The 24639-nt window shown below is 43.5% G+C and overlaps 1 protein-coding gene across 6 annotated transcripts in view; it reads left to right on the top strand.

The window, feature by feature from the left end:
* FYN (FYN proto-oncogene, Src family tyrosine kinase) overlaps window positions 1-24639 on the top strand; it is a 208334-nt gene that overhangs the window by 135504 nt on the left and 48191 nt on the right. For 3 of the 6 annotated variants that reach the window (XM_022554577.3, XM_022554615.3, XM_022554609.3), the window contains exons 4-5: window positions 18446-18703; window positions 22228-22324. In XM_022554577.3, the coding sequence (XP_022410285.1) occupies window positions 18457-18703; window positions 22228-22324 (344 nt within the window). In that variant the 5' untranslated portion in view covers window positions 18446-18456. Of the gene's footprint in view, window positions 1-2800; window positions 2940-11147; window positions 11285-18445; window positions 18704-22227; window positions 22325-24639 lie in introns of all 6 variants that reach the window. The other 3 variants (XM_089921948.1, XM_022554585.3, XM_089921949.1) reach the window with 3 other exon arrangements.

The following is a 24639-nucleotide window of genomic DNA, read 5'->3' as shown; positions in this document are numbered from 1 at the left end:
CCAACATAAAGATCCAGGGGAGGAGGGACCAGGCTTCATGTCCTTCTTCAAAGAAAAGGCGTCAGCCTCAGTTCCAAAAACAATGCAAATGGCCCCAACACCAAATTCTCAGGGCAATAGATTTTGATGGGCTCTGACTTCATAACCAGATAAGTAATCGGTGGAAAGGGGAGGCGCGGTCAACACAAACATGAGCTCAAGGGCAAAAAGAAGAACAAAAATATGCTTATTCAAAGTCCATTCTGTTTCTTTAAAGCAATGGATCTTCTTGGCTGGAACTGGTGAATTAAAGGAAAAAAGAATTCACTGTTTTTTTAAAGGAGGAGGCCGCATTTGCAGAATCATCTGGCAAGGAACCTCTGTAGAGACTGGAAAGATTGGCAGAGCTGGTTTTTGTCCGGCCTTGGAGAGTGAACCCCCTCGGCTTTCATTCTCTGCGTTGGTGGGGAGGGGAGTTGATGACGGCCTTGGAGAGTGAACCCCCTTGGCTTTCATTCTCTGCGTTGGTGGGGAGGGGGTGTTGATGACAGCCTTGGAGAGTGAACCCCCTTGGCTTTCATTCTCTGCGTTGGTGGGGAGGGGGTGTTGATGACGCCTGTTCAAACAGCCGCTTTGTGCTAATGTGTCTTCTTGTGGCTCCGCCAGGTGACAGCCTGACCCTTGGGCCCTTGGCCTTTTAAGCCCAGAAAGCCAGTCTCTGCCGCTCTGGCCCAGATGTGACACTGACTTTCCCGTTTCTCTTTGCTGGTTCACGAATAGAAGCCCACATTTTTGTTTTTATTTTTGTTTTTCTGTGGTGGTTTTTATAGAACAGAGCCAAGGAGAGTGGAAAGAGGCTTAACTCTAAAGATCTACATTAGGAAGAAACATCTTTGTCACATCTTTTGTGTTTCTGGAAAACTTCAGGTTGAATAAACCAGTGCTGGTTACTATTCCATGCCCCGCTTGGATTGTCCCAGATTCTAGGGATTGTGGCTCAAAAGTCAAAGCATCAGAAGGCCAGGCTGAACGTCCCAAAAGGAAAGGCTGAAGGCAACAAGATGAAAATGAGAGCAAAATACAGAATTTTTCTGCCTGGTGCCCTGAACAAGTCCCTTTGCCTGTAACAGGCATCCAAAGAACAACAGTGCTTTGCTTCATCCTCCACCCCTTCTTAGAGTCGTGCCAATGTGGGGTCTTCAGGCCCTCACTTACAGAGAGGTCCTCAGTAACCAGAGCTCCTTGGTTGGGTTTCAAGGGTGACCTGAACGAGTACTGTCATCCTGAGTTTACTGGGTTTCCCCAGGTACCTAGGAACATGGGGCCCAGAGATTCTCAAGAACCCACTAACCCAGCCACCCCACTCCTGATTCTATTATCCCAGATTCTGCCACTTGCCACCTACATGGTCCACTGAGTTGATTATATATCACAGCTTTGCTTAATCTATGCCCCTAATTAGATTTTTATGGAGGCTCTATGCGCTTTCACCACCCACTCTCAGCTCTGCTCCCTCACTGCCTCTTCCCAGCACAGATGTGATGAAAACACACTCAGAAGTCTCTCTGGTACCTTTAATCTTGACACCTTCTGGAAGGAGAGGTTGCCTCTTAACAGGCTTGGGAATCAATCACTTTCTCTAACTCTCTTAATTTTTCAGTTCACAACGCATACTTCATCATTGTATGGTTGCTATCAACTTATATACAAATTAAGTCAGTAATTGATAAGATTAAAAGGACCTTTCTTATTAACAAGTAAAGGTGATTTAGTCTCATTTTTAAAACTGGTGGATTCAGTATAGAAAATCTGAGAAATAAAGAAACAGAGAAGGAAGAACATCATTCATAGCATTATCCCCTACATACCACCAGCAAGCATCTTGGTATCTTTCCTTCCAAAGAATTTGCTAGGCATTTGTTATATACTTGCAATCACGTGATCCTTCTTAGTATAACAGGAAAATATTATTATATTTTCCATTAATTATAATATTAATGGAAAATATTATAATATTTTCCATATTACTAATAATTTTTTGTAAGTATAAGTTTCAACTTGTGCTTAACTTTACATTATGGCCTTACGATATGCTTAGCCATTGCCTTCTTGTTAAATAATTAGCATATTTATAATTTTTCAAATTATAAATAACACTTCATAGGATCTCTTCATGTGTCTTTTTTTTTTTAAGCCTCTAGCACGGATTTAGAGGTTAAAGAGCAGACCCATTTTTAAGATTTTTTGATAATATTGAAGTTGGTTTGCAAGAACTTATACGTTAATTCCTGCTTCTACCCACAGTGTATGAGAACAGTCATCACTATTGGGCAGACGTCTTTTTAAATTTTTGTTAATTTAGAAGTGAAAGTATCTCACTAATCTAAATTGTGTTTCTTTGATTACCACTGGAGGGCAATATATTTCACAAGCTGTTTTTTACTTTCTTTGAATTGCCAATTCACGTGCTTTCCCATTTACCTAATCTTAGAGTTTTCTTATCTATATAAATTCCTTATATGTTAAAATGTTAACCCAAGAGAATAGAAAGCATATGTCCACGCCAAAGCTTGTTCATGAATGTTTACAGCAGCACTATTTATAATAGCCAAGAAGTGGAAACAGACCTCATGTCTGTCAGCTGATGAGTGGTAAGCAATAAGTGATATATCCATTCAATCGAATACTTTTCAGCCATAAAAAGGAATGAAGTACTAAGTCACGCTGCAAAATGAATGAATCCTGAAAATGTTACGCCAAGCAAAAGTAGCCAGTCAAAAAATCCATGTATTACATGATGCCATTTATGTAAAATACTCAGGGAGCTTCAAGATGGCAGAAGAGTAAGACGCAGAGATCACCTTCCTCCCCACAGATACATCAGAAATACATCTACGTGTGGAACAACTCCTACAGAACACCTACTGAACGCTGGCAGAAGACCTCAGACCTCCCAAAAGGCAAGAAACTCCCCCACGTACCTGGGTACGGCAAAAGAAAAAAGAAAAAACAGAGACAAAAGGATAGGGACGGGACCTGCACCAGTGGGAGGGAGCCGTGAAGGAGGAAAGGTTTCCACACACTAGAAGCCCCTTCGCGGGCGGAGACGGCGGGTGGTGGAGGGGGGAAGCTTCAGAGCCACTGAGCAGAGCGCAGCCACGGGGTACGGAGGGCAAAGCGGAGAGATTCCCACACAGAGGTTCGGTGCCGACCAGCCCGAGAGGCTTGTCTGCTCACCCACCGGGACGGGCAGGGGCTGGGAGCTGAGGCTCGGGCTTCGGAGGTCGGATCGCAGAGAGAGGACTGGGGTCGGCTGCGTGATCACAGCCTGAAGGGGTGAGTGCGCCACGGCTAGCCGGGAGGGAGTCCGGGGAAAGTTTGGAGCTGCCAAAGAGACAAGAGACTTTTTCTTGCCTCTTTGTTTCCTGGGGCGCAAGGAGAAGGGATTAAGAGGGCCGCTTAAACGAGCTCCAGAGACGGGCACGAGCCGCGGCTATCAGCGCGGACCCCAGAGATGGGCATGAGACGCTAAGGCTGCTGCTGCCACCAAGAAGCCTGTGTGCGAGCACAGGTCATTATCCACACACCCCTTCCAGGGAGCCTGTGCAGCCCGCCAAGGCCAGGGTCCCGTGATCCAGGGACAACTCCCCCGGGAGAACGCACGGCGCGCCTCAGGCTGGTGCAACGTCATGCCGGTCTCTGCTGCCGCAGGCTCGCCCCGCATCCATACCCCTCCCTCCCCCCGGCCTGAGTGAGCCAGAGCCCCCGAATCAGCTGCTCCTTTAACCCCGTCCTGCTGAGCGAAGAACAGACGCCCTCAGGCGACCTACACGCAGAGGCGGGGCCCAATCCAAAGCTGAACCCCAGAAGCTGTGAGAACAAAGAAGAGAAAGGGGAATCTCTCCCAGCAGCCTCAGGAGCAGCGGATTAAATCTCCACAGTCAACCTGATGTACCCTGCATCTGTGGAATATATGAATAGACAACGAATCATCCCAAATTGAGGAGGTGGACTTTGGGAGCAACAATATATATTTTTTTCCCCTTTTTCTCTTTTTGTGAGTATGTATGTGTATGCTTCTGTGTGTGATTTTGCCTCAATACCTTTACTTTTACCGTTTGTCCTAGGGTTCTGTCTGTCTGGGTTTTTTTGTTGTTTTTTTTTTACTTTTTAAATTTTTTTTCTTAATTATTTTTTATTTTAATAACTATTTTATTTTATTTTATACCCTTCCTTCCTCCCTCCCTCCCTTCCTTCCTTTTCTCCCTTTTATTCTGAGCCGTGTGGATGACAGGCTCTTGGTGCTCCAGCCAGGTGTCAGGGCTGCGCCTCTGAGGTGGGAGAGCCAAGTTCAGGACACTGGTCCACAAGAGACCTCCCAGCTCCACGTAACATCAAACAGTGAAAACCTCTGAGAGATCTCCATCTGGACACCAAGACCCAGCTCCACTCAACGACCAGCAAGCTACAGTGCTGGACACCCTATGCCAAACAACTAGCAAGACAGAAACACAACCCCATCCATTAGCAGAGAGGCTGCCTAAAATCATAATAAGGCCACAGACACCCCAAAACACACCACCAGATGTGGACCTGCCCACCAGAAAGACAAGATCCAGCTTCATCCACCAGAACACAGGCACTAGTCCCCTGTACCAGGAAGCCTACACAACCCACTGAACCAACCTTAGCCACTGGGGACAGACACCAAAAACAACAGGAACTATGAACCTGCAGCCTGTGAAAAGGCGACCCCAAACACAGTAAGTTAAGCAAAATGAGAAGACACAGAAACACACAGCAGATGAAGGAGCAAGATAAAAACCCACCAGACCTAACAAATGAAGAGGAAATAGGCAGTCTACCTGAAAAACAATTCAGAATAATAATAGTAAAGATGATCCAAAATCTTGGAAATAGAATGGAGAAAATACAGGAAACGTTTAATAAGGACCTAGAAGAACTAAAGAGCAAGCAAACAGTGATGAACAACACAAAATATGAAATTTAAAATTCTCTAGAAGGGATCAATAGCACAGTAACTGAGGCAGAAGAACGGATAAGTGACCTGGAAGATAAAATAGTGGAAATAACTACTGCAGAGCAGAATAAAGAAAAAAGAATGAAAAGAACTGAGGACAGACTCAGAGACCTCTGGGACAACATTAAATGCACCAACATTCGAATTTTAGGGGTCCCAGAAGAAGAAGAGAAAAAGAAAGGGACTGAGAAAATATTTGAAGAGATTATAGTTGAAAACTTCCCTGATATGGGAAAGGAAATAGTTAATCAAGTCCAGGAAGCACAGAGAGTCCCATACAGGATAAATCGAAGCAGAAACACACCAAGACACATATTAATCAAACTATCAAAAATTAAATACAAAGAAAAAATATTAAAAGCAGCAAGGGAAAAACAACAAATAACACACAAGGGAATCCCCAAAAGGTTAACAGCTGATCTTTCAGCAGAAACTCTGCAAGCCAGAAGGGAGTGGCAGGACATATTTAAAGTGATGAAGGAGAACAACCTGCAACCAAGATTACTCTGCCCAGCAAGGATGTCATTCAGATTTGACGGAGAAATTAAAACCTTTACAGACAAGCAAAAGCTAAGAGAATTCAGCACCACCAAACCAGCTTTACAACAAATGCTAAAGGAACTTCTCTAGGCAGGAAACACAAGAGAAGAAAAAGACCTACAATAACAAACACAAAACAATGAAGAAAATGGTAATAGGAACATACATATCGATAATTACCTTAAATGTAAATGGATTAAATGCTCCAACCAAAAGACATAGATTGGCTGAATGGATACAAAAACAAGACCTTTATATATGCTGTCTACAAGAGACCCACTTCAGACCTAGGGACACATACAGACTGAAAGTGAGGGGATGGAAAAAGATATTCCATGCAGATGGAAATCAAAAGAAAGCTGGAGTAGCAATTGTCATATCAGACAAAATAGGCTTTAAAACAACGACTGTTACAAGAGACAAAGAAGGGCACTACATAATGATCAAGGGATCAATCCAAGAAGAAGATATAACAATTGTAAATATTTATGCACCCAACATAGGAGCACCTCAATACATAAGGCAAATACTAACAGCCATAAAGGGGGAAATCAACAGGAACACAATCATAGTAAGGGACTTTAACACCCCACTTTCACCAATGGACAGATCTTCCAAAATGAAAATAAATAAGGAAACACAAGCTTTAAATGATACATTAAACAATATGGACTTAATTGATATTTATAGGACATTCCATCCAAAAACAACAGAATACACATTCTTCTCAACTGCTCATGGAACATTCTCCAGGATAGATCATATCTTGGGCCACAAATCAAGCCTTGGTAAATTTAAGAAAATTGAAATCATATCAAGTGTCTTTTCCCACCACAACACTATGAGATTAGATATCAATTACAGGAAAAAATCTGTAAGAAATACAAACACATGGAGGCTAAGCGACACACTACTTAACAACCAAGAGATCACTGAAGAAATCAAAGAGGAAATCAAAAAATACCTAGAAACAAATGACAATGAAAACACGATGACCCAAAACCTATGGGATGCAGCAAAAACAGTTCTAAGAGGGAAGTTTATAGCAATACAATCCTACCTTAAGAAACAAGAAACATCTCAAATAAACAACCTAACCTTACACCAAAAGCAATTAGAGAAAGAAGAACAAAAAAACCCCAAAATTAGCAAAAGGAAAGAAATCATAAAGATCAGATCAGAAATAAATGAAAAAGAAATGGAGGAAATGATAGCAAAGATCAATAAAACTAGAAGCTGGTTCTTTGAGAAGATAAACAAAATTGATAAACCATTAGCCAGACTCATCAAGAAAAAAGGGAGAAGACTCAAATCAATAGGATTAGAAATGAAAAAGGAGAAGTAACAGTTGATACTGCAGAAATACAAAGGATCATGGGAGATTACTACAAGCAACTCTATGCCAATAAAATGGACAACCTGGAAGAAATGGACAAATTCTTAGAAATGCACAACCTGCCAACTGAATCAGGAAGAAATAGAAAATATGAACAGACCAATCACAAGCACTGAAATTGAAACTGTGATTAAAAATCTTCCAACGAACAAAAGCCCAGGACCAGATGGCTTCATAGGCGAAGTCTATCAAACATTTAGAGAAGAGCTAACACCTATCCTTCTCAAACTCTTCCAAAATATAGCAGAGGGAGGAACACTCCCAAACTCATTCTATGAGGCCACCATCACCCTGATACCAAAACCAGACAAAGATGTCACAAAGAAAACTACAGGCCAATATCACTGATGAACATAGATGCAAAAATCCTCAACAAAATACTAGCAAACAGAATCCAACAGCACATTAAAATGATCATACGTCATGATCATACACCATGATCATACACCATGATAAACTGGGTTTATTCCAGGAATGCAAGGATTCTTCAATATATGCAAATCAATCAGTATGATACACTGTATTAACAGATTGAAGGAGAAAAACCATATGATCATCGCAATAGATGCAGAGAAAGCTTTTGACAAAATTCAACACCCATTTATGATAAAAACCCTCCAGAAAGTAAGCATAGAGGGAACGTTCCTCAACATAATAAAGGCCATATATGACAAGCCCACAGCCAACATCGTCCTCAGTGGTGAAAAACTGAAGCCATTTCCACTAAGATCAGGAAGAAGACAAGGTTGCCCACTCTCACCACTATTATTCAACACAGTTTTGGAAGTTTTAGCCACAGCAATCAGAGAAGAATAAGAAATAAAAGGAATCCAAATCGGGAAAGAAGAAGTAAAGCTGTCACTGTTTGCAGATGACATGATACTATACATAGAGAATCCTAAAGATGCTACCAGAAAACTACTAGAGCTAATCAATAAATTTGGTAAAGTAGCAGGTACAAAATTGATGCACAGAAATCTCTAGCATTCCTGTACACTAATGATGAAAAATCTGAAAGTGAAATTAAGAAAACACTCCCATTTACCATTGCAACAAAAAGAATAAAATATCTAGGGATAAACTTACCTAAGGAATCAAAAGACCTGTATGCAGAAAATTATAAGACACTGATAAAAGAAATTAAAGATGATACAAACAGGTGGAGAGATATACCATGTTCTTGGATTGGAAGAATCAACATTGTGAAAATAACTCTACTACCCAAAGCAATCTACAGATTCAATGCAATCCCTATCAAACTACCACTGGCATTTTTCACAGAACTAGAACAAAAATTTTCACAATTTGTATGGAAACACAAAAGACCCTGAATAGCCAAAGCAATCTTGAGAAAGAAAAATGGAGCTGGAGGAGTCAGGCTCCCTGACTTCAGACTATACTACAAAGCTACAGTAATCAAGACAGTATGGTACTGGCATAAGAACAGAAACATAGATCAATGAACAGGATAGAAAGCCCAGAGATAAACCCACACATATTTGGTCACCTTATCTTTGATAAAGGAGGCAAGAATATACAGTGGGGAAAAGACAGCCTCTTCAATAAGTGATGCTTGGAAAACTGGACAGCTACCTGTAAAAGAATGAAATTAGAACACTCCCTAACACCATACACAAAAATAAACTCAAAATGGATTAAAGACCTAAATGTAAGGCCAGACACTATCAAACTCTTAGAGGAAAACATAGGCAGAACACTCTATGAGAGAAATCACAGCAAGATCCTTTTTGACCCACCTCCTAGAGAAATGGAAATAAAAACAAAAATAAACAAATGGGACCTAATGAAACCTCAAAGCTGTTGCACAGCAAAGGAAACCATAAACGACGAGAAGACAACCCTCAGAATGGGAGGAAATATTTGCAAACGAAGCAACTGACAAAGGATTAATCTCCAGAAATTACAAGCAGCTCATGCAGCTCAATATCAAAAAAACAAACAACCCAATCCAAAAATGGGCAGAAGACCTAAATAGACATTTCTCCAAAGAAGATATACATATTGCCAACAAACACATGAAAGAATGCTCAACATCATTAATCATTAGAGAAATGCAAACCAAAACTATATTGAGATATCGTCTCACACTGGTCAGAATGGCCATCATCAAAAAATCTACAAACAGTAAATGCTGCAGAGGGTGTGGAGAAAAGGGAACCCTCTTGCACTGTTGGTGGGAATGTAAATTGATACAGCCACTATGGAGAACAGTATGGAAGTTCCTTGAAATCTAAAAATAGAACTACCATATGACCCAGCAATCCCACTACTGGGCATATACCCTGAGAAAACCATAATTCAAAAAGAGTCATGTACCAATATGTTAATTGCAGCTCTGTTTACAATAGCCAGGACATGGAAGCAACCTAAGTGTCCATCGACAAATGAATGGATAAAGAAGATGTGGCACATATATACAATGGAATATTACTCAGCCATAAAAAGAAACGAAATTGAGCTATTTGTAATGAGGTGGATAGACCTAGAGTCTGTCATACAGAGTGAAGTAAGTCAGAAAGAAAAAGACAAATACCGTATGCTAACGCATATATATGGAATTTAAGGGGAAAAAAAATGTCATGAAGAACCTAGGGGTGAGACAGGAATAAAGACGCAGACCTACTGGAGAACGGACTTGAGGATATGGGGAGGGGGAAGGGTGAGCTTTGACAGGGTGAGAGAGAGTCATGGACATATACACACTAACAAACGTAGTAAGGTAGATAGCTAGGGGGAAGCAGCCGCAAGGCACAGGGATATTAGCTCGGTGCTTTGTGACAGCCTGGAGGGGTGGGATAGGGAGAGTGGGAGGGAGGGAGACGCAAGAGGGAAGACATATGGGAACATATGTATATGTATAACTGATTCACTTTGTTATAAAGCAGAAACTAACACACAATTGTAAAGCAATTATACCCCAATAAAGATGTTTAAAAAAAAAAAAAAAAAAAATAAGTCATAGATATAGGAACAGTTGTTATGCCAATAAAGTTAAGGATTTGATAGAGTAAAAAAAAAAAAAAAAAAAAAAAAAAAAAAAAAAAAAAGAAGATGTGGCACATATATACAATGGAATATTACTCAGCCATAAAAAAAATGAAACTGAGTTAGTTGTAGTGAGGTGGATGCACCTAGAGTCTGTCATACAGAGTGAAGTAAGTCAGAAAGAGAATAACAAATACCGTATACTAACACATATATATGGAATCTAAAAAAAAAAAAAAAAAAAGTCATGCAGAACATAGGGCAAGACGAGAATAAACACACAGACCTATTAGAGAATGGACTTGAGGATATGGGGAGGGGGAAGGGTAAGCCGGGACAAAGTGAGAGAGTGGCATGGACATATGTACACTACCAAACGTAAAATAGATAGCTAGTGGGAAGCAACCTCATAGCCCAGGGAGATCAGCTCGGTGCTTTGTGACCACCTAGAGGGGTGATTAGGGAGGATGGGAGGGAGGGAGATGCAAGAGGGAAGAGATATGGGAACATATGTATATGTATAACTGATTCACTTTGTTATAAAGCAGAAACTAACACACCATTGTAAAGCAATTACACCCCAATAAAGATGTTAAAAATAAAATACTCAGAGTAGGCAAATCCACAGAGACATAAAGTAGATTCATGGTTGCCAGGGGCTAGGCTGAGAATGTGATGGGAAGTAATTGCTTAATGGGTACAGGTTTTTTTCGGGGTGATGAAAATGTTCTGGAATTAGATAGTGGTAATGGTTTCCTTTGCAAATTAAAAACCACTGAAGTGTATACTTTAAGAGGGTGATTTTATGGAATATGAATTATATCTCAATAAAAATAGATAAAATTTTAAAATACTAACCACAGGGAACTTTTCTAAGGTCCAAAAAGGGGTGGGGGAAGGCCTGAAGGACAATCAGTGCCCTAATTCTCTCTGAACCCTTTGTTTGGCATGGACAGTTAAAATACATCTTTATTTTTATCGCCATTTCACTCTTGTCTTAACCTTGACATCCAAAGTGAAGTGCATGTAAGAAGAAAACGTTCTTCGCTCCTTTTGGAGCATTTCCACAGTTTGGTATTAAAACCTCATTTGCCCACTTGGGTTTGGGACTGGTTCCAGCAGTTAGTTGACTGCCGTGTTAAATCTCACCATTGGGGTTTGATGCTTCCATTTCTTTTTTATTAGGTGCTTGTGGGTCCCTGGGCGTTGGGGAACGGAAAGTTGTACAGAGGGAAAGAGAACTGTCGGAGTGTGAGCTGCTGCCTTGCGGCCTGGGGGTCATTTGAACAGGAGAAGCCAGAGAGTGGAAGCCAACAAATATTGTAGGTGCCGGGAATGTGGTTTTTTCTTAAAGTAATGTGACATTTTAAGAGTGATTTCTGTTAGTTCGGTTCCCTTGCTGTGCGGTGTGGAACAAGGTCCATCCTCCTCACCCTCCAGAGGGTCTTTGCAAAGCCATGTGTAAATGATCGAATGGGTCCAACTCCACTTCTTATTATTTCTGAAGCAAAGTTTTGACTTGATTTTTAAATAGGCTCTGGTTCTCCCATTGTTGCATGTGGCTAGTGTCTACGTTGTAGATACTCCTGCTTTTACATCAGCCTTCTTACCCCAAAGGTATAATATTTTATCACCTGTGTTTGTGGGGGGCTCTTCCTCTCAGGGCTCCACCAAGAGTAGAAATCTGTTATTTTTGTGCTTGGAGGAAACATTACATGTATAGCTCAGTTTATGCAGTAAATGTGTTCCAGAAAGTTTATATGATATAAAGCACATCATGTTTTCAGTGCAGTAGGACAGCTCACTTTTACATCAAGGAACCCAGTGCTAACTCCTTCGTGGTGTATATAAATACCCCGCCACATCTAGGAAGTATCAGGAAACTAAGGGCTGCTTTAATGGCATTGGCTAAACGTTCATTAAGATGCCAAACCACATCAGGGAAGCTGGTGACTCACCACACCTGGCGTGGTCCCAGCACCCCTGCAGAGCCCACTGTCTTAGGGGGTGGGCCGTGAATGTGGGGCAGTGGGGCCCAGTCCCTGAAATCAGGGCCTTCGTTAGTCATGCACATTGAGGTTGGGTTCTTTGGAGTCAGGGGTCTTCTCCACAGGTCTCTCCCTCCACACCTCCTACCCTCGCGCCCACACCCTTGCGTGGATTAGCCAGGATTCCATAGAGCAGGAGGCAAGGCTAGTGTAGAGGCGCCATGTGCTGGCCGTGAAATCAGTCTGTCTGGCTCCAAATCCCATCTCCACCCCTGACTGAGCTGTGAACAAATTCCCAAACTTCTCTGTTCCTCCGTTGTAAAATGAGGGGAAATAGCAATCCCACGTCTTAGGACTGTCATGAGAACTTAGTGAGACAACATGTTCCAGTACATAGCACAGCGCCTGGCTTGCAGTGAGCTTTCATTTGATATTGGTCATCACTGCTGAGATTGGAGCCTTCATCTCTGTGGTGCCTCATCCCACCAAAAGATGTTTTTGTTTTCTATTGCTGTGTAACAAATTATGACAAACTTAGTGACTTAAACAACACCCGTTTATCAGCTCACAGTTCTGAGTCACAAGTCCGGGCACAGTGTGGCTGGGCTCTTACGCAAGGCTGAATTCAGTGTATTGACTGACAGCGTTCTCATCTGGAAGCTTGACTAGGGAAGAATTCATTTCCAGGTTTCTTTGGGTTCTTGACCCAACTCATTTCCTTGTGGTTGTAGGACTGAGGTCTCTGTTTCTTTGCTTTCTGCCAGCTGGGAGCTGTTCTTAGCTCCTAGAGGCCACCCACATAGCCCCCTCTGTCTTCAAAGCCAGCAGTGGAGACTATCCCTCCCATGGAATGCCTCTCACACTTTGAATCTGCTCCTCTGGAAAGAGCCTATCCCTTCCAAGGGCTCACCTCATGAGGTCAGGTCCATCTAGGATAATCCCTCTTCTGTTAAAGTCAACTGTGCCAAAGAAGATAACCTAATCACAGGAGTGCTGATCCCATCATCCACAAGTCCCAGGGATTATCCAGGGCTTATCCACTGGAGGTGGGAAACTTGGGCACACCTTAGAGATCTGCCTACTGCACCACCTTTTCAGCAAGGCACGTACTTCACGCCTTCCTTCCAGTTGGCAGCAAAAAGAGGATTTTCCCTCACTGGCAGAGTCCTGTGTGCTCTTTTTTCATAGCTGAGCTGGGGCCACTGGCTGGACCCAATACTAGTGCTGTGTGTGGTTCAGGCCTCAAGTATTTACATCTCTCAAGTGTCACCCCAGCTGCGACCTTTTCCCTGCTTCAGGGCCTTGGGGAGTGTTTGTGCTTCAAAGAGGGCCCAGCCTGCTTTCTCTCCAGTCATCCCTGGCACCTCTGCCCTTGCTGTTCCCAGAAGACAGCACTGCCCACACTCCCTGTGGGGTGTCAGGACCCAGGGTCCCACAAAGAGTAAAGCCACATTGTAAAGGACTGAAAATGCTAAAACATTGGGGTGACAGATGCTGTGGCCCAACTACCATTGCTACCAATGAGGCCCTCCTCTGTCTCTAGATGTCCTGCTTCTGGTAGTTATGTGGGGAAAATTAAGGAAAGCTTTCCCTAAACTTTCAGGGGATTAGTTTTCCCTATCGAGAACATAGCAAAATACCTCAGGTTGACTCTTGTGGGTATTTCTGATTTTACAAGGATCGGGAGTCCCCTGCCGTGAATCTTCTGTGCTGAAGTCGACACATTTCTGATGTGTCTCTGCCACATCGTATCCTTTTGCCTCATGCTATTACTATTGACTGGAAAAGGGTGTTTGCTCGTTAAACCGCCAGTTTTTGCTTTTCTCCCAGAGAAGTGTGTGAAACTGTGCAGTCTATCTACAGTTCAGCTTTCAATACTTTTCCAGCTGTCCCCATCTGGGTTGCTTGTGTTTGGTTTCTAGGCTCTTAGTTCAGTTCCCTTTCTCGTTCTTTTCCTTTCATTGTGATACCTGCCCAGGTAAAGCAGAGACCAGCTAAAGGGATAGTGAACGGCAGCCCCAGGAAACATGCCACATCAGAGCACAGGCCAGTGTGGCTTCACCATCACTCTCCAGAGTCTGGGCTGTTGGGAGCAAGGATGCCACTTATGCTGGAGGGCTCTTCACTTCTCCACACCCACCTAGGCTGGTTTCTGAGGCATCGTGCTTACACTGCTGAGATTAAAGTTATTTGTTGTCAGTTTCACCTTCCTCCTCCTGCCATCCCATTTACGTGTCTCAAGAGAAAGTAATTTGCTTTTGCAGAAGACTGCCAGTGGCCTTTTTCCTTTTCTGGTACCTAGCTCTCTCACACACCTGAAATCTCACAAGTCCTGCGATGTTATAACCTGGGCATACAGATGTTGCTTTATTGATTGGCATATGAGGAAATGTGAGCGTATCTGTGTTTGATGTGCGTCTAGCAGACCAGACTGGGGTCTGTGGCATCAGTGGAGGGAATGTACGTTTGACCAGACTCATTCTGGATCGAAGTAGCCTATGCCCAGAGTAGCAGATAGATTCCATCCTTCATGTCAGCTTCAGTCAACCACTCAAGGGCTACGTGAAGAAGGATTCTGAGGCCACACGTGGTGTAGCACCAGAAGGCGCTGTGATGGATTGATGACGTCCATCATGCCTGCTCACAGGAAGGGGACGTGGCAATCCTTGAATGATTCTCTCTTTGGCAATTTCTGCCCGAGTTGCTTAATGCTCTTGTGTCACATATGAGAAAACTAAGGAAATTTTAAGTAAATCAGGTTTTATTTACATAGTAGAAACAGAGCCCTTCCGTTTACAGAAGAATTGGAGAATAGGGGGCTTCACCACAAGAACAGGATCCTGCTGGTCAAAGTGCTGTGCATCGGTTTTTCTAGGCATAGCAAAGCAGAGGACGATGCTCATGAGGTCATGATGTGTGACTTACTGATCAGAGTCCCTCCAGGGCCCCACTTTCAAGTGGCATTACTCAGCGTTTCCCAGTGCCCCACAGATCTTGAGCAAATGTATTAGTGCATTATATGTTCATGATGGACCCACAGCACAGGCCTTAAAAGCCACACCACAGAACACTGTACGTAATAAGGATGTTTTTATTTTAACCCGAATGCTCAGAACTTTGCTTCGTGTCAAGGAGCCCAAAGTCACACTGAGTACAACTCATATAGCATCTTCTGATTCTTTCATCAGGAAATGGTTAGTCTGACCACCTCAAGTGGGAGGAAGAAGACCACAAGTTCTTACACAGATATTTTCGTTGTGATTAAGTTTTAATGACCGAGCCCACATTTACTGATTTATTTCATTTTCTTCATGTTTGTCAGTGAAGTGAAGAGAGTGCACAAGATCTGTGCAGAAACATTCCTTACTCAAAATTGTACACACACGAAGTGGTATAAAAGAGAATTGTTTTCTCCAAAATGATTCTGATAAGAGTTTGGGTTTTTTGCATTTAATCATTTAACACATATTTATTGAGCTTCTACTGTGTTCCAGGCACTGTTCTGGACACTGGAGATGCAATGATGGGACAAAAACTGAAAAGTAATCTCTGCCTCCAAGGAGCTTACTATTTGTTTCCTTCCGTTATTTCATAGAATTATATAAAAGCTGTTAGGCATTTATGACAGTGGTAATACGTTTTTTAGTAGATTTTTGAAAGATTATTCTTTTCTTAGTTTGGTTAGATGTAGGGTCCTGTTTTCAGTAAGTTTCTGATGTAGGGTTTTGTTTTGATGGAATTGGAAGAGTAGTTTGTACTGAGAGTTCTCATTGGTTTTAGATTCTTGCCTCTATCACAAGGAACAAACTTCTAGAGAAAAAAAACAGTATTCTGTGTCCCTTCTTTAAGCTGCCTTTTTCTCCCTAGCGTGCCCATTCTCCTAAGGAAGGCAATCACATGCATGTAAGGGAAACAGCACTTATACTGTTTCAAAGATATAGCTATAGTTCTTTTCCTCTTCATAAATCAGGATTTCTTGACCTTGACACATTTACATCCGGGGCAAGGTAATTCTTGGTAGTTAGAGGCTGTCCTGTTCATTGTAGGATGTTTAGCAGCATCCTTGGCCTCTTGCCACCGGGTGCCAGCAGTACCCCTTACCCTCAAGCTGTGACAACCAAATATGTCCCTTGGTCATGGACAGCAAAGTCACCCCCAGCTGAGAACCACTGATATAAATGATGTGATTCTGTGATTCAGGTCTCACATCCTCTAACTAAAGCAGATCAGTGAAATTCCTGAAAAGAATACCTGGGACAAGCAGTGTCTTCTGTTGGCCTTTGTAAGACGCTCAGGACAGTGTTCCGCCAGGGAAGAGTTAATGTGAAGTGAGCAAGATATTTACTAGTCTTATGAAGCGACACCAACAACGAATGGTGAAACTCCTTCAGTCAGTCATGCCTTGGAGATATTTTGCATTTCCTATTGGAAACTTGTTAAAATCATATTCATTTACCGTAAGTTAGAGAGCATGTTGGACACAGTACACTGTAAGTTAATCTGGAATGATTTACGTGTAAATGTGTTCCAGATTTGGTGAGCTCAGCTCAAGCAGCAGGCGGCTCATTTCCAAACATTTCCATTCTCAGCTAACGAGATTAAATTCAGTAAGTATTTATTGAAACATGTAATGTGAGAGGGCTTTAAACAGTCTGATATTGCTTCCATGACCCCGGCCAGCAGGAAAGCAGTGCTCTGAACAGTACCTCCCAAGAGTCTCCGTATCTGTTGTGGAAACCCCATTTTGGTTTGCAAGATATATAGAGAAACTGGCTCTTTTCATTTACCTTCACCGCCTCAAGTCCGTTCCCATCTTGTACCAGCTGTGTTCTCCCCAGTGAATACATGTAATCACACATGATGTCATGTATTTCTTATTTGGTTCTTTGGTCCCAAATGGGCCACTTTTCAGAATTTTGGCAGGGACATCCATTGCATGTCCTACCTCCCTGCTGTCAGCTGGACAGGGTATTACAGGACATTGCAGTCCAAAGTGGGGTCATTTAACCAACTCACCTTCCATTTCTGAATCTTCTTCACTTCTCACACATGCCAATAGATTAAAAACACAGGGCACACTGCTGATAAAAATTATTGGAAGAAGAGTTGGCCTTGATGCAGAGAGAAAGAAAGGGTGAAAGAGAAACAGTGGGCTAGAGAATCTTCACTCATTCAGTTGCTCTTTATTGAGCACCTGCTATGTGCCAGGCATTGGCTATATAGCTATGACAAAAATGGACAGAGCCCTGCTTTCCTGGAACTCGCAATCTGTTGAGCAATGAGACAAGTGGACAGGCCATGTTTTAATATGGCGCAATAGATGCTGTAATGAGGGAAGTCAAGATATCATGGGAGCACTTAGGAAGAGCACCGCCCCAGCCTGGGGGATGGCAGGGAAATCAGAGAAGGCTTTGCAGAGGAAGTGGTGTCTTGACTGAGACATGAAGGATATATTGTGTATCAAAGAGGAGGGGGCAAAAAGTGTTCAAAGCCATGTTCCAAAGACGAAAGGTGAGTGGGAAAAATAGAACCTTTGACGAACTGAGAAGTTAGGCAGGTTTGGATAGTAGAGTGTGAGACAGGAAGATTCAAAAGTAAGCAAAGAGGAGCCAGCAAGGATGTGCTTCAGGATTCTGACTTGAACACCTTGGTGGTGCCATTTACTGAGATCAGCGCAGAAGAAGTAGGTTTGGTTTGAAGGAGGCTGGGGTGACAGTGACTCAAGTTTGAATTCACCACTAATTCTAGAACATGGGAATGAGTTTTTAAATGTTTCTGAAAGATGTCAAAAGCTAATGGAAATTTGAAAGTTAATTAGCAGGTTTAAATGACGTTGTTACTGTAGGCTATCATGACATCCTGCAAATATACTCAGACCTCTTAGTTTCGGCCAATTGTATTTTTTTTCATCCAGTAATTATTTCTTAATTTTGATACTTACCATCATCTTATTGCTTAAAATTTACCAAATGTGTGCCTGAAGAATGGGTACCCAGGAATGAAGAAGTACAGTGAGCTGTTTAGGGGCTGTCTTCTGGCTTTTCCAACACTCCTGCACCCTATTCTTTAGATTTCCTTTGCCATGATGGAAATTTTTATTCTAAGATTGCATGCACTCATGTTTGAAAGCTTACACTACTTTTTAGGGTGACTAGAGAAAAGCATAAGTTAGTATTATTGGACTGTCTTTTGGCAGGTGTGTGATATTACAGAAGTGTAAGGGTGCAGACCTCATGCGAGGAAAAATGCTGCATGGTGAACATCATACTCTGTATTGACCCCATTGCCCGGAGCATATGGGGAACAAATGTGATTGTCAAGTGAAAGGCACTGACATTGCTTCCAGCCGTCAGCCGTAGCCACTGCTTTTCATGCCCCTCTAGGCCTGAAATATCCAACAGTGAGCTTTATAAACGATTCCTCTTTAATAGTCAAGCAACCCAGCCACTAGGGGGCGTCCAAGTTCATGTGCCTCTTTTTGTTTGTTTTCAACAGGAGTTTAGATAATGGGCTGTGTGCAATGTAAGGATAAAGAAGCAACAAAACTGACGGAGGAGAGGGATGGCAGCCTGAACCAGAGCTCCGGGTACCGCTATGGCACAGACCCCACTCCTCAGCACTACCCCAGCTTCGGCGTGACCTCCATCCCAAACTACAACAACTTCCACGCAGCCGGGGGCCAAGGACTCACCGTCTTTGGGGGTGTGAACTCTTCGTCTCATACTGGGACCTTGCGTACGAGAGGAGGAACAGGTCAGGATTAAGCTGCTCTTAAATCTTTTGGCAGTTGAACGTTTGTGCTCCTTTGAGGATTCAACATTTAAGTTTTTAATCACTGCCTGCCTAGCCACTACCAGATAAGGGGCTGTTAAAGATGCTGAAGGTTGATGGACGAATCTAGGTGCTGGCAACAGTGGTTCAGGGGACCGTAGTAGCTGCTCTGTGAGAATCCTGCAAGGGTTACGAGAGACAACCTGTGCTGAGTCACTTGAGGCCAGTGGCTCTCAACCTTGGCTGGCTGGCTCAGAATAACTAGGCAGCTTTTTCAAAATATAGATGCCTGAGCCCCCATTCCAGGTCTTTTACATCAGAAGTCCCAGGACTGGATCTGAATATGGATGTTTTGAGTTCTCCCAATGTGAAAGCACTCCTTCCCCGCATCCCCCAGTTAAGAGCACTTACAGGATAGTGCTGCCCTTTCAGCTGCCTAACCTCCAGCCTGTCTGTCGCTTCCCAGCTGGTGAGGCCATTTGGCCACATTATTTTTTGGCCGTTTGTCTTCATTGATTCCTTCTCTGATGTTTCCATCATCTTCAATATGGCAGAGTTTATCAGCCCTCAAGTATTTTCATGTATCTTTTGTAGTTTAAAATCAAATCTTATGTATCCTTAAGGAATCTTCTCATATTTCTTTTAGGTTTCTTTCTCTTTCCCTAGGCTGTGTTTCACTGCCATGTGCATTTGCTGACTTAGCTAATAACTTTGTAAAATATCTGGCCTACGTTCTCAGACATATGTTTTCTGAAATATTTGTAAGTTATCTCATGCATCCTTAGTCTTCCAAAGCCTCTCCCAGTATGTGAACCATGGTAACTAGATATTTGACATTATACGTTCCAAAATTGTCTTGTTTATTACAAAAGTTTTTAAAAATATACATCAACCATTATGCTGTCAGCTCATCTGGGAGCAGATGTCTTAAATAACAACCCATTGTGCCTTTTTACCTTGGGAGTTGGCACTACCAAGGCTTCAGCAGATGTTTTCTTCCCTCTCTACCCAACGGGACAGTATAGTTATATTAAGGGGACCTGACCCAGAGCTGTGGGCAATTAATTACTTCTGTTCTGCCAACACTTCACACTCTGCTCGGTAGAAAAAATATTTTATGTTCACCCTTATGTTATGGGGAATCTAGCTTTTCCTTTAAAGCAGGCCTTGCATGGGTGACTGAAGGCTGGGCACACTTACTCAGCCTTCCTGGGAGGCACCTGGAATGGAGGGCGGAAGGAAAGAGGCCGTCAGGCAGTCTAGGGACGTCTGTCTCTGGAGGATGCTGGAGGACAATAGGAGCCAGAAATGCCCCCAGCGCACGTGCCCTTTGCCTGCTGGGAGAAGACAGGTACTTTGCCAGCCGGACTCTGAATTCTGCTGACACAGGCACTGACCTTGTGCGTTCACTCGTGAATGCTGGATATGAATCCTGTGTCTGCAGGTATCATTCATAAAGTCACTAGAGGGGGCTCCTTGCCTTGAACGTGTGGGTCTGTAACACCGTCAGGGACAGTGTTAGTTTAAGAGGGCATCCGATCCCTTATGAGACGTGAAAGTTAAAACAATACTCGCAAATGTTGGTGGATTTTTCTGCCTGAATTATTTGGCTTTATCATATATGCATGTCTTTCTCCTCAACGTTGCTTTCAGTGCTCTAAGGCCAGGAACAGTGTCTGTGCATCCCTGTGACCTCCTTTGACTCTTCCCTCCGTCCCTAGAAGATAAAAACACCCAGTGAGCGATGCAGGGAGACAGTGGGCAAGTGGAAGTATCGTCCTCCTGTGCCTTGTTTTCCACACGGTGGAGCTTAGGATTGTTTTTAAATTCTGAACTGAAGGGAATCTGTTAACAGAGTGTTAAATGAGGATAGGCATGGCCTTACAGGCTCCCACTCTGTTTTAAGCCAGTCTCCTTTCTAATTGTTCAAAGAAATCTTCGAAACGTTTTGCATTTTGTCAAATGAGCCCTGCTGCTTTGCATGGTCAGACCTTCTGCATGTCATCCCTCCTGCAGGAAGTCCCGCTTGGGATGGGGTGGACAGTCAAGCCCCCTCTCTCCCTCCAGTTCTTGAATAGTCCCCAGGCACATCTGTTCCCTTGGAACTACCAACACAGCAAAGCAGCAGCTTGGTGAAGCGCAGAACCTATGGTGTGCGTTCTTCAGGCCACATCAGGACTTTGGGGTGTGTGGAAGTCAAAATGAGAATCCAGAGAGCAGAGAAATGGGATGTATTTGTCATCGGTTGCTGCAGAACAAATTATCACAAAACTTCGCAGCTTTAAAAGGAGGCGCGTTTAGTATCCCACAGCTTCTATGGGTCAGAAATCTAGCAACAACTCAGCCGGGGCCTCTATTTCAGAGTCTCTGCCAGGCTGCAGTCAAGGTGTGTTGGCTGGGCTGTGGTCCTCTCGCCGTCCATCCGAGAAGGGTCTGCTGCTGCCAAGTTCACGGCGTGTTGGCAGGACCCAGCTCCTCGTTGGCTGTTGGCCAGGGGCCACCCTCAGTTCTTTATCACGTGGGCCTCGCCAGCATGGCAGGTTGCTTCATCAGAATGATCAAGCCAAAGTGGCAATCCAGACAGTCTGCTCGGAAGACAGAAGTCACCGTCTTTTGAAGTTGAAACATAATCATTCACGGGACATCCCATCACCTTTGCCATGTTTTCTGCTGGTTAGAAGCAAGTCACTGGGTTCAGCCACACTCAAAGGGAGGGGGTTGCACAAGGGCCTGAATACCAGGAGGTGAAAATCCCTGAGGGTTGGCTTAGGACTTCCTCCACATAGTAGGCAGAGTTCTAGGCCAAATGCAACACTGGACGTTCTCCAGTGTTGATGGTAAACCGCTGCAAGGCAGGAATGGCCTCTGTGGCGCGTCAGCCAGGTGAGGAAGAGTGAGGACAAGTCATGCGGGGAGGGGTGAGTCCATGGTGGAAGGAGAGCCAGAGAGAGGGAGTCCTGATGGCCTTGGCAGGTGCCAAGGGCAAGACATCCTCTGATGGGGTGAACATGTACGGAGAGGGTCTTCTCAGTGCCCGAGCTGCAGAAGGAGTTTCCTGTTAGATTCCGTGTCCTGTTATGCCGAGGGAAAGCGTAGTCCATTTTACCCAGACCTGATGTGGGCTCCTGCACGGAGGAGGACGTGTGGGGTAAAGAGCGTCTGTAATTGCTGCAGAGCCCTGCAAATCTGAAGTATAATGTTGCTGCTGCCCCTTGGTTGTGGCCGTGATATCAATATCCATCTCTTCCCAAGGACTCATTCCAAGTGTACAGAGAGAAGTCCTTCAACTCTGGGTTTTAGTTGGATCAAATAATGCTTCCCCTACAAAGACCAAGGCATAAATTCAGCTTGTGACTCTAGTTTCACACAATTACAACACTGTATCATGTTATCAGTACTGATTAGATGTAAATTTTGAGAATGAGGTTTTAGTGAAGACTTAAATTTCTTGGAATTAATTTCCCCTGGTGTAATAATCTCTCCCATTTTGATTTTGTTTTTGTCAGGAGTGACCCTGTTTGTGGCCCTTTACGATTATGAAGCACGGACGGAAGATGACCTGAGTTTTCACAAAGGAGAAAAATTTCAAATATTGAACAGCTCGTAAGTTTGGAGAGGGAGGGGGAAGCATGCACGCCTTTCAGACTGGGCAGCAATTCTTGTGTTAGCAGTCTGCACCTTTTCAGATCTCTGAAATGCTAAGAGAACACTTGCTAATCAATTCATTAATTCTCAGCCACTTAACTTGAGGAAAGAAGAGTTGATGAACCAGTGCGGTATTTTATGGCACTGTATGTCCAGGGAGCTTTTTGGAAGATATCATAGAAGCAGAGTCGATGGTTTTGGTTTTGGTTTAAAGGTTGTAAAAGCACCAGCCTCGCCCTCTACAAATCTAGTTTCAGATGATTGGCAGGAGGCTGGCCTGTCTACATTAGCCTCTCTTTGCCCGGAGATTTTCTTCAAATTTCACATGTTGCCCTAGCCTCACGTAAGGCTGGCAACAAGTTCCATTTTCAAAACTGCTAAATATTCCCATTGGTGAAGGCTGTGGAAGCCATTTTCCATAATGAAAATTTGCACGTGACTGAAATCTTTGTGAGATGGAAGGAGAAGTGATTTTGCCCACTCGAGAATGCCTACAAGCATGCCTTTTCAATGTGGCCAGTAGAAGCAGCAGTTAAGCAGGCAATGGGGAAATGTCAAGGGTGAGAATCACTCATTTTTCAAATCCTCCATTTAATACTTCCTTTAGGGAGAGTAAATATGGGTCAGATTTCCCTATAGTTTTTAAATATTATGTCTGTTAGGTTAAGGCAGTGTGCACAGATGGGGGCCCTCCAGAAAAATCCAGGCACCAAAGAAAATGGTGGTGTCCCATGTGTGCAAGTCAGGCCCTCTCCCCAACACCTCAAGTTTCCCTCGTGAGCGCCCCCCAGTGGCTGGGAAAGAATGCCACTTGGAGGCTGAGGACCCACCAGGAAGTTCTCCAGTGCTGCTAGGTCGGGTTACTCTGACCTCTGCTCTCTGAGCAAACTGGATTTCATGGTGATGGAAGGGCCCAAAGTCTGGCCCTTCAGCTTTTCCAAGGGCAGGTGAGAGGCAGCCCTGCTCACCCCACCCATCCCAGGGAAGAGGAGTGGTCCTTGGAACAGGGAACTGCCTCAGGCCCTGAAAACTGCCTCCTTGTAAAACCCACCCCTTAAAACCCACCCCTTCCCTAGGGTGCCCCCAGCTCTCAGGACCACCTTTCAAGGGCAAGAATGGAATTCCTCCCGTAATAGGACAGTGACTCTTCCAGACATCAGAAGGCACATGTCCGTAGTTACAGGGTTATTTTAAAATATATTATTGTCATCATGAACAGGAGGGTGGGTGGGATTTTTTTAACTTTTTATTTAAATGCATATGGTCAAGTGCACGGATCAAAAGTGTGCAGGGTGGTGCTCGCACAGTAAGGCCGCTTAACTTAACAGTTAAAGTGGTACGTTTATGTTATACATATTTTACCACAGTTTTTTTAAAGTGTACCATTTGCGGAATTTACACAAACCAAACATGCCTGTGCAACACGCACCCAGATCAAAAAGAACATTACCTGCCCCCCATGAGCCCTCCTCCTGTAGCCAAAGGAATTTTTTTAAGCATAGTAAAGAGCTGCCATTTATTGAAGGCTCCTTATGTGCCAGCCATGTGCTAAGCTGCAAAGGTTCTCATTTGCTCTCCACAGCAACTGTCTGAGGTGTGTCTCATAGTCATCTTCTGACATAGGAGGAGCCAGAGGCTCAGGTTAGGGAGCTCCCTGGGTGCACAGAGCTAGCAGGTGGCAAAGCCAAGGGTGAGATGCAGGGATGGCATCCCGAGTGAAGTGTCAGGTTCAGTGTTGGAAAGGCCCACATCAGAGGGGACTGAACTGTTGGAGTTACATGAAGGTTTGAAGGGAAATGGGGGAGGGGGTATTTGGCTTTGATATCTTCTGATTTATGATTCCTTATTGTTAATTTGATGCTCAGATGAATGCCTCTTGTCAGAGTCTACTAACTTTGAATTCTGAAATACACCCTCCTTCCCCTCCCAATTTTGTGCAGTATTTCCTAAATGCCAAGGTTGGTTAGAACTTTTCAATCAACTTGTAACTTCTAAAAGGTAAGAATTAAGGAATAGCAGGAGGTACCATACATGGCTTTTCTTAGGTTTTCTCCACACTGCACGTGGATTTACGTGTTGGGTTGCAGGGCACTTGGAAAGCCGGTCCTTGCCCAAACCAAATTTGTGACTTCTTCCTTTGTTAGTCTGGACAGGATCTAGAGTGGCTTCCGATTGGAGTTTTGGAGAAACATTCGAGGAAGACCCGACCTGCCTCAGTCTGTGTTTCATGATTTACATGCATGGCCATTAATGTTTACAGAAGGCTTTTGAAC

This window comes from Delphinapterus leucas, chromosome 12, assembly GCF_059928025.1.
Source record: "Delphinapterus leucas isolate spDelLeu-1000000601 "Yukka" chromosome 12, BTC_Dleu_Yukka2, whole genome shotgun sequence".
NCBI classification, from domain to species: domain Eukaryota; kingdom Metazoa; phylum Chordata; class Mammalia; order Artiodactyla; family Monodontidae; genus Delphinapterus; species Delphinapterus leucas.
The sequence above is the reverse complement of the archived record's forward strand: the minus strand, read 5'-3'. Positions and strand labels throughout refer to the sequence as shown.